A 10,134-nucleotide genomic window follows, 5' to 3' on the forward strand; every position below is an offset into this window, starting at 1 on the left:
TTTGTCCCAGCAATAGTTCAGAGCCCTCACCCATTCCACCAGACTAAACTTGATTTTTGTCCCGGCACATTTCACCTGAGGAGCTCCACTGAGCAAACGTGTCACCGTTTAACCTCCCCACAATGGCTATGAACAGATCTGGATATACCAATTTGATTGGTTTGTGATCTGTAACTTCAATCACAAGGAATCAACATGTGTATTAGCCTTATCAAACGAACATGTAGCCAAATGTCTTTGTTTAGAAACAAAAAGAGGGAGGGGGATTCTTAGGGGTGGGGGAGAAAGGCATATGTGAGACTGCATGTGGCATAGATGCCTGGTTGTCTGCTACGGGTGGATCAAAGGTACATGTTGTACATTGGACATATAGAACTTGGTGTCAGGGATGGTAATAAGTAAGTTCCACAGGGTGAGACAAAGAGAAGTAATTTACGCACATTATTAATGTTAAGGGATTGGATCAGGTTAGAGTATACAAGAAATCTAATATTTTTCAAGTTACTTCAATAGTAATACTACTCTAAACACGAGACTATTGTGGCAACATACTTGGTATGAAACACGATACTCTGATGAAGTTGCCCACCTTATTTGCTGCTGTGGGCCACATGTACGCACAGGAATTTTCTGTCAGAGCATTCTGTTGGCTTTTTGTCAACACGTGAGTCAGGCTAGCTTCGATGTATATCCAGCACCAACGCAGTTTGCTCCTAACTGCGGCGAGCTGTGCATCATCCCTACACGATGGAACTTACGAGAGTTGTATTCATCATTCTTGTGTCGTTGTGTGGTGTGAGAGACGTACATGCTGATACAAATTTGGCAGCCTTCTCTAGAAAATTAAACCTGCTGGACACAACGATCCAGGCGTGGAAAAGCACAGTTGCTGATTTGGGGACTGAAATGAGTAACAACTTTGACTTGCTGAAAGAAGAACTGACTAACACGTTCATCCCTGCCTTGGTAAAGCCTCTAGTGAAGCAAGCGATTACTGACATCCTAAAAGAAGAATACATTGGGAATATTATCAGCGGGCGTGTTCTTGATGTAGTTAACAGCCTGAAAACCAGAGTACACAACACAAAAACGCAACTTCGCTCAGTTAGACGAAAGTTCAGACAAGTTAAACTTGAAAGAGACTCTTACAAAGAGAGTCTTAGCAAATTACGAGTTCAGCTGACCAAAGACATCCAAAGGGACTTTCAGGGAATACAGCAAAGGGTAAGTACAGACACTCACACACTTTACACATTCACGTTTATAAGACCATTAAGTCTGGTATCTTTTTTGTCAGAACCTGTCTATTTCATAAGCAAGGTGCTCTGTGAATATTCATGAGCCTGTGTGTATTTGTTATCTTTCACCTATTGTTGTCAATGTTAAGCTGCTTTGGGGGACCTGGTCACGATGTGGGTCAGCCCAGTGAAGGAGTGTTATCATTATTTTAGATTTGTTGCAGTTTTATATTTAACATGGACAATTTATGGCTGGTTAAAGCTAAAACAAATTTCAGTACAAGAAATACAATTTAAAGTTTGAGACAAAAGTTTATCTTTCATACACGTCTTAGAAAATGTTTGATTGAAAGAAAAATCGTTCTGAAACTTTCCTAAAAATATCCCAAATGCAGAAGTGTAACGTAGGTCTGAGAATCATTCGAATGGAAAGGTCAAAGAGTCAGAAACATTTCACAACCAGACCTCATCAAATTTCCTACTATTCTTCTGACATGAGAGAAGCTTATGAATACGCATGTTGAATGAGTGAGTGAGTATGGTTTTACGCCGCTTTTAGCAATATTCCAGCAATATCGCGGCAGGGGACACCAGTACTGGGCTTCACACATCGTACCAATGACGGGAATCGAACCCGGGTCTTCGGCTTGACGAGTGAACAATGCATGTTGGAAAGTGGTCAAATGTAGCAAATGGTCTTCTTGGGATAACGCTTCCTTAGTAAGGTAAAAATTCCAGTCACTTTGGGGGTTGAGGCCCATCCGGGAGAAGAGTGTCTAACAAAGCTGCTTGCTTTGCTATATCAACAGCCAATGGATTGAAGTGATATTTATAGACATGATGAACAGAAGGTTACAGGGCGTGTCAACATAGGGTTTACTTGGCATGTGCAATAGGGCTTACTGGGCATGACAATTCAACAGAAGGTTACTGGGCATGTCAACATAGGGTTTACTTTATCATCTCATCATAGGGGTTACTGGCTTACATAAATTGTGTTTCCTGTCTGCACCTGCCCTATCGAGTGTTTCAACATAACCACTGTTTAGTGTCTAAATTCCAGATTATAACAATAAGTTCAACCAGAAATGCGTACGCCTGCAAATAACAACGACATATGACATTAAAAAAATGTATAGGAAAAAATACTAGGTTTACAAATCTATGAAAAATTATTGAAAAAAAATAAAATAACAATACACAATATGGTGATAGTACAAATTTCAATGGCAGTACAAAAATATCAAATTCATAGCAAAGGTAATAACAATAAAGTCAGAGATCAATAATATTCACCAAGCAGCAACAATGGTCAAGCTTCCAAAATAGGCCCAGGCTGAATATCCATGGTGAAAATAGTATTTTCACACAACCGCTGGACTTGTTGTAATGTGAGATGAGAGAGGCATGTTATTTCCCACTTATAGGCTCTAAATACCTTCTAGAAAGTTCCATACCATTTCTAGTTCATCTATGGCTGTTCTAGAATATTCCAGATTGTACTCGAACCCAAAATCATCAACATACAGTAACTTCCACACCACTGCTTACATTATCTACTAATACATTCCTGATTATTATTAAAACACAATGTTCTACTGAACCCTTACATAAACAATGCATCCTCATACAGCATTGCCAAATTACACAACCAATTAGAGACCTTGCATCACCGTTAGCAATGGCTATTTTAACACTTGATGAATTGAAAGCATGGATTTGTGTATCTTATCTGTACCTGTAACAACACAGTCCACGATCATGCAGGGTAAGTGGTACTTGGTGTAAATATGTGCGACATTCAGAGACCCCCATGTAACAACGCTATATATTCAACTTGTCAGGTAAATACTACTGTATATACTCAACCTGTCAGGTAAATACTCCTGTATATACTCAAACTGTCAGGTAAATACTCCTGTATAAACTCAACCTGTCAGGTAAATACTCCTATCTATACTCAACCTGTCAGGTAAATACTCCTGTATATACTAAACCTGTCAGGTAAATACTCCTGTATATACTCAAACTGTCAGGTAAATACTCCTGTATATACTCAACCTGTCAGGTAAATACTCCTGTACATACTCAAACTGTCAGGTAAATACTCCTGTATATACTCAAACTATCAGGTAAATACTATTGTATATATACAAACTGTCAGGTAAATACTCCTGAATATACACAAAACTGTCCGGTATATACTCCTGTATATACTAAACCTGTCAGGTACATACTCCTGTATATACACAAAAATGTCTGGTATATACTCCTGTTTATACTAAACCTGTCAGGTAAATACTCCTGTATATACACACAACTGTCAGGTAAATACTCCTGTATATACTAAACCTGTCAGGTAAATACTCCTGTATATACTAAACCTGTCAGGTAAATACTCCTGTATATACTCAAACTGTCAGGTAAATACTCTTGTATATATACAAACTGTCTGGTATATACTCCTGCATATACTAAACATGTCAGGTAAATACTCCTGTATATACTAAACCTGTCAGGTAAATACTCCTGTATATACTCAACCTGTCAGGTAAATACTCCTGTATATACTAAACCTGTCAGGTAAATACTCCTGTATATACTCAACCTGTCAGGTAAATACTCCTGTATATACTCAAACTGTCAGGTAAATACTCTTGTATATATACAAACTGTCTGGTATATACTCCTGCATATACTAAACATGTCAGGTAAATACTCCTGTATATACTAAACCTGTCAGGTAAATACTCCTGTATATACTCAACCTGTCAGGTAAATACTCCTGTATATACTAAACCTGTCAGGTAAATACTCCTGTATATACTAAACCTGTCAGGTAAATACTCCTGCATATACTAAACCTGTCAGGTAAATACTCCTGTATATACAAGTACTCAACCTAAATACTCAGGTTGCTTTGTTGTTTTTTTAATCTTTCGATATTTCGAATTTTACAAACGTTGTGACTAAGTTTCGGTTGCCATGGTGACAACGCAAAATGACATAATTGGCCGTTGTCCCAGTTTTGCGGTCCGGTAGCCTGGTGGTTAAAGCGTTCGCTCGTCACGCCGAAGACCCAGGTTCGATTCCCGACATGGGTACGATGTGTGAAGCCCATTTCTGGTGTACCCCGCCGTGATATTGCTGGAATATTGCTAAAAGCAGCGTAGAACCTTACTCACTCCCAGGTTTGCTGATTTCGTTATGATATGTTCTTTGTATTTGTGTTATTAGCATGATTAGTTTATGAGTGTGTCAATAAATTGATCCACCAGACTAAACTTAAATGTCATCATTACAGATACAGGAACTGGAGGAACGTGATGCGCTGCGTGAGAAAGACATCCAAGACTTTGCGGAACAGAAACAGAAAGGTTGGATTTCTATAATCTGTTGGGAACATTGAAAACTGTCATGAGCATGTGATGATGCCAGATGTTTGCGAAAAGGGGAGTCAAATAGGGGACTTGTGGCGGACATCATTTTTGTCACTGACGCATCAGATTTGGATATGTCCTCCGCATATTTACCATCAAGCTTTTTGAAAACTTCACTGAGGCCTTGAATGCTGTAACCATGATTAAGCAACTTCTGAGCAAGAGTCAGATGACGGTCTTTGAAATCTTAGCAGAAAGAGCCTGCTTGATTGTACCTCTAAACTTGTGAAATATAAACACGATACACCAGTCCTGTGTTTCTAATGGCAGTGAGAAGTATCACTGACACTTCTTACACTGTAAAGTAGACATGACACACGAGTCCTGTGTTTCTAATGGCAGCGGGGAGTGTCATTAACACTTCTAACACTGAACAGTAGAAATGATACACCAGCACTGTGTTTCTAATGGCAGTGAGAAGTTACACTGACACTTCTAACACTGAACAGTAGACATGACACACGAGTCCTGTGTTTCTAATGGCAGCGAGAAGTGTCATTAACACTTCTAACACTGTACAGTAGACATGACACACCAGTCCTGTGTTTCTAATGGCAGCGAGAAGTGTCACTGACACTTCTAACACTGTAAGTAGACATGGCACACGAGTCCTGTGTTTCTAATGGCAGTTAGAAGTGTCATTAACACTTCTAACACTGTACAGTAGACATGACACACCAGTCCTGTGTTTCTAATGGCAGCGAGAAGTGTCACTGACACTTCTAACACTGTACAGTAGACATGACACACCAGTCCTGTGTTTCTAATGGCAGCAGGAAGTGTCATTAACACTTTTAACACTGTACAGTAGACATGATACACCAGCCCTGTGTTTCCAATGACAGCGTGAAGCATCATTAATACTTCTAACACTGTACAGCAGGTATCATACACCAGCCCTGTGTTTCTAATATCAGTGGGAAGTGTCATTAACACTTCTAACACTATACAGCAGCTATCATGCACCAGCAATGTGTTTCTATTGACAGCGGGAAGTGTCATTAACACTTCTAACACTATACAGTAGACATCATACACCAGCACTGTGTTTCTCATGACAGCGGGAAGTGTCATTAACACTTCTAACACTATACAGCAGCTATCATACACCAGCACTGTGTTTCTATTGACAGCGGGAAGTGTCATTAACACTTCTAACACTATACAGCAGCTATCATACACCAGCAATGTGTTTCTATTGACAGCGGGAAGTGTCATTAACACTTCTAACACTGTACAGTAGACATCATGCACCAGCAATGTGTTTCTATTGACAGCGGGAAGTGTCATTAACACTTCTAACACTGTACAGTAGACATCATGCACCAGCAATGTGTTTCTATTGACAGCGGGAAGTGTCATTAACACTTCTAACACTGTACAGTAGACATCATGCACCAGCAATGTGTTTCTCATGACACCGGGAAGTGGCATTAACACTTCTAACACTGTACAGTAGACATCATACACCAGCCCTGTTTTTCACACGGGCAATCGGCATTTCGGTCTTATCACTTTATAGAGCCACATGTTTATTCCCTTCTTTACACATCCAAACAGCGTATCAAACATGCCGGTGACAGTTTCTGTCTCAGATAGTAAGCTGATCTGTGATGGACGTACTGCCGCCATCGCTCGGAATTCTGAATTATGACAGTGTTGCAAAGAGTTTTCCTGACACTGAATTACCACTGTGTTGCACACGCGCTTAGAGAAGTAGACATGTTGCTCTTTTACATTCATTGTATATCATCACGAAAATGTCATCACTGAAATAGTAATCTATAGCATGTTGTATATCGACGATTGTAATACAATATCATCCGAGACATCAAACAATGTAATATGTTCAGTGTCTAGTAAGTGAGTGTTTGTATAGGAGAGGGTGGGGACTAAAACATCAAGCAAATACACTCGGAACAACAAATAATTTACGCCAGATACTAATCATTCCACAATTGGGAATTATGGGTAGGTAGCTTTTTTAATACCTTCATCGGATGTTCCAATATAATAAATGCACATATTCTGTGTTTCAGTCTATTTGAGATCTGGTCTTTCTTCTGTATACAGCAATATAAACTAACATGTTTAGTCCTCGAGTCCTTATAATGCCTTATGGTAACATATAAACCCCTTACAATGACATGTTGACTAGCCTAGTCGTTATGATATCTGAACTATTGGGATGTTTGGCAAGGAGTATAGGACTAGTGCCAATTGCTATCGCTGGTGTAGCAATGTTCATTTGTGTTGTATGTTGTATTCTATTTAGTTCCTGAAACATTTCAAACAAGAGAAGAGATATATCTCTGAAGTTAGCACAGAGGAAGTGTGCAGCTTAGACTAATTCAGAATGTGTTTTTTTCCTAAAGAAACGCAGGGTAGATTAAATGCAATCTTAATGTAAAACATATAAGCAATTTCCAGATTTTGTCAGTCACCATGCTACGTTTTATTAATAATACCTCTGCTACAGCAAATGCATTTTAAATCAAGTTCATCAGTGAATAAATTTAAAAGTCACATATTTGCTGAAAGACAAAAACTTCTCTCAGGCCAGTAGTTATATTGTTTACCTGCAATATTTGCAATATAATAAATACAGTTTTCTTAACGGCCTATATTGAGGTTGTGGGTAGCCTAGTGGTTAAAGCATTCGCTCTTCACGCCGAAAACCCGGGATCTATTCCCCCACATTGGTAAAATGGGTGAAGCCAAAATCTGATGTCCCCCACACACATATTGCTGGAATATTGCTAAGAGCGTGTAAAACCCAAATCACCAAACCCCACTGAACAGCATATTTTGTGTTTCAGCCTCGAGTGACCCGAGTCAGACCGAGAGGAGACCAGTGACCACAAAAAAGCCTGCTACACAGGGTAGATACTGTCACTGTAGAACTTTGTAGGAGATGAGGTCAGATCAACATGTAACAAATATAAGCCAGAAAGTTCACTCAACAAACCTTCATATGAACAGCAATCTCAGTGTTTGTGTTGTATATTTATATCGTCGTTTGAGTGATTTGTTAGTCGCTAGACTACCTTATATTTTTAGTAATGTTTTACCTCTACTAAGATTAATGTATTTAAAATTGTATTAGATCTAGTTCTAATCAGTAAAAAATTCAAATACATACAATTTGTCAAATGGCCATATCGTGTATGTATAATGCTTGTGTGGTTTGTATTGTTTTCTGAACAACATGTTCTGTGTTTCAGCCTCGAGTGATCCGAGTCGGACCGAGGGGACACCAGTGACGACCACAAGGACCACTGGGGACAACTCAGCAGGTAGAAAGCCCACAGTTTAATTCCTCCAACAATTAACACGCTGGGTTTTGACTTGCTTCTTGCATGTCATCGTATACCAGGTGTGTCGCTCGGTGCTCCTGTTGTCAACCACTGGACTGTCTGTCTTTATCCGACTCCGCCATCTTATTGCTGGACTACTGCAAACAAACAGACTGACATACTCCAATGTCATGTCTTATTAGATCTATCTAATATTTCAAAACAGCAACGTTACTGACCGTATCATCTTATAAAGCTCAGTTCATTAAACGTTAACACTCTCCAGCCATACACAGAATGATGTTACAACAACTGGATGTGACAGAACGATTTTAAACATTGACGACGTTATCCTTGATCACATGAACCAGCTGATCCTTGTATTGTCAGCCATGGTGGAAGTGGTCGATGACGTACCGTGTCACGTGTCACCACGTTGAGGTGTGAACCATGTAGATGTATGACGAAGATGTCTGGAAGTGTACAGAGTTTACTTTGTGTTACAGCGACTCCATCACCAGTAGATTGCAGGGACCTCTATGTCGCCAGCAGGAGGGGGAACCTGGAGGAGGTGAAGCGGGTCCTGTCGCGGGACATCGACGTCAACTGTAGGTGGGGACAGTGGAGCTGGACACCGGTGACGACGGCAGCACGGTGGGGACACAGCGACGTGGTGGAGCTCCTGGTGAGTAAAGGGGCCGATGTGTCACTGGTGGACAAGGACGGTGACAACATCCTTCGCCTCGCCTGTATGGGAGGGCACTTGGAGACGGTGGAGTTTGTGCTGTCTCTGAACGTGGTGGACATCAACAGTAGAGGAGGGGGGAGCCAGACCCCGGTGATGACGGCGGCAGAGTGGCGACACAGAGACGTGGTGGAGCTGCTTGTGAGTAAAGGGGCCGATGTGTCACTGGTGGACGTGAACGGTGACAACATCCTTCACTGGGCCTGTAGGGCAGGACACTTGGCGACGGTGAAGTTTGTGCTGTCACTGAACGTGGTGGACATCAACAGTAGAGGATGGGGGAGCAGGACACCGGTGATGAGGGCAGCATTGAGGCGACACAGAGACGTGGTGGAACTCCTGGTGAGTAAAGGGGCCGATGTGTCACTGGTGGACGAGGACGGTGACAACACCCTTCACCTCGCCTGTTATAGAGGACACTTGGAGACGGTGAAGTTTGTGCTGTCACTGAACATGGTGGACATCGACGCCAGGAACAACTCGGGGCGGACAGCGGCCGACGTGGCGAGACGCATGGGACATACGCCAGTTTTGGATCTGCTCGTGTCCCACGGCGCTCAGTGACGTCTGTGTCGTGTTTGTGTAGACGGTTGAGGAGGACGCTGACAGTGACGTGGTGTGCCGTTTACGTCGTCGTGTATAAATATGTCTTCATTTACGTGAAACTGTTTGTTGTTTTTGGAGATGAATAAAACTTGTAAAAACTGTTTCAGACATTTTGTCATTTGTTGTGTTTGGAACTTCGCATGATCAGGTAAGAAAATTGTTAACTAAGTGTAAATAGAGATGATGTGTGAATTGTATGTAAGCACCGCACCTCGTGAAATGTTCATGCATGTCGTTATAAATGTCTGTGTTAGTTTTACGTCATAAATATGTAATTAATCGTGAAGCACAAAACAAAATGTTTGTTTACATCTCGCTGCACTCGGTGACCCCAGACCGAGCCGAGGTTCGCCAAGCTGACGTGGCGTCAAATGTACAATGACACTGACGTCACACTGTCGATGACGTCACGGCATTCCGGCTAAGGTTTAAACACCAAAGCTGCCGGCTGTTTTCTCTGCTAAATACCATATCGGTAATTCACAGGGCGGCACAATGCTGGCTTCAGGACTTATGCAAGTACAGGACAGGCCTCATCTGGGCGAAATAGTTTAACAAAGGTAAAATATACATCTGTTTCTATGGAGATGTATTGCATATTATTACTGCTTAAATTTAAAAAGAAATATTTCTGATTGGCGAGATATATATATTTTCTCTCTCCCATTTTAATCAAGCTCGTGACACCTTCTTTACACTCTCGTCTTACGATTGACCAGATTTCCCTGATGAATTCAGAGCTATAGATAGGGTTTTGGTTATTTGTTGTTGTTTTTTTAAACAGGGGCAGGATGACAAAGGGACATATA

General features: G+C 41.0%; 1 protein-coding gene across 2 annotated transcripts; it reads left to right on the top strand.

Moving 5' to 3' along the window:
• Positions 1 to 698: 698 nt before the first annotated feature.
• Positions 699 to 9,425, top strand: LOC125377929 (ankyrin repeat domain-containing protein 50-like). Of its 2 annotated transcripts, XM_048392040.1 has the most exons (6): positions 699 to 1,224; positions 4,543 to 4,615; positions 7,498 to 7,560; positions 7,903 to 7,974; positions 8,481 to 8,980; positions 9,182 to 9,425. In XM_048392040.1, exons 1-6 carry the CDS (start codon positions 748 to 750, stop codon positions 9,281 to 9,283), a joined length of 1,287 nt encoding a protein of 428 aa, XP_048247997.1. In that variant the 5' UTR covers positions 699 to 747; the 3' UTR covers positions 9,284 to 9,425. The 2 variants fall into 2 exon arrangements, with proteins under 2 accessions (XP_048247997.1, XP_048247996.1); XM_048392039.1 differs by having other exon boundaries at positions 700 to 1,224; positions 8,481 to 9,425.
• Positions 9,426 to 10,134: the final 709 nt, after the last annotated feature.

The sequence above is a fragment of the Haliotis rufescens genome, unplaced genomic scaffold (genome assembly GCF_023055435.1).
Source record: "Haliotis rufescens isolate VD_foot unplaced genomic scaffold, xgHalRufe1.0.p SCAF_107, whole genome shotgun sequence".
NCBI classification, from domain to species: Eukaryota; Metazoa; Mollusca; class Gastropoda; order Lepetellida; family Haliotidae; genus Haliotis; species Haliotis rufescens.

Coding starts and splice junctions, on each gene's coding strand:
- LOC125377929 (XM_048392039.1), top strand. CDS start 748: ATGGAACTTACGAGAGTTGTATTCATCATTCTTGTGTCGTTGTGTGGT. Junction 4,616..7,497: donor TGCGGAACAGAAACAGAAAG/GTTGGATTTCTA, acceptor TTTGTGTTTCAG/CCTCGAGTGACCCGAGTCAG. Junction 7,561..7,902: donor AAAAAAGCCTGCTACACAGG/GTAGATACTGTC, acceptor TCTGTGTTTCAG/CCTCGAGTGATCCGAGTCGG.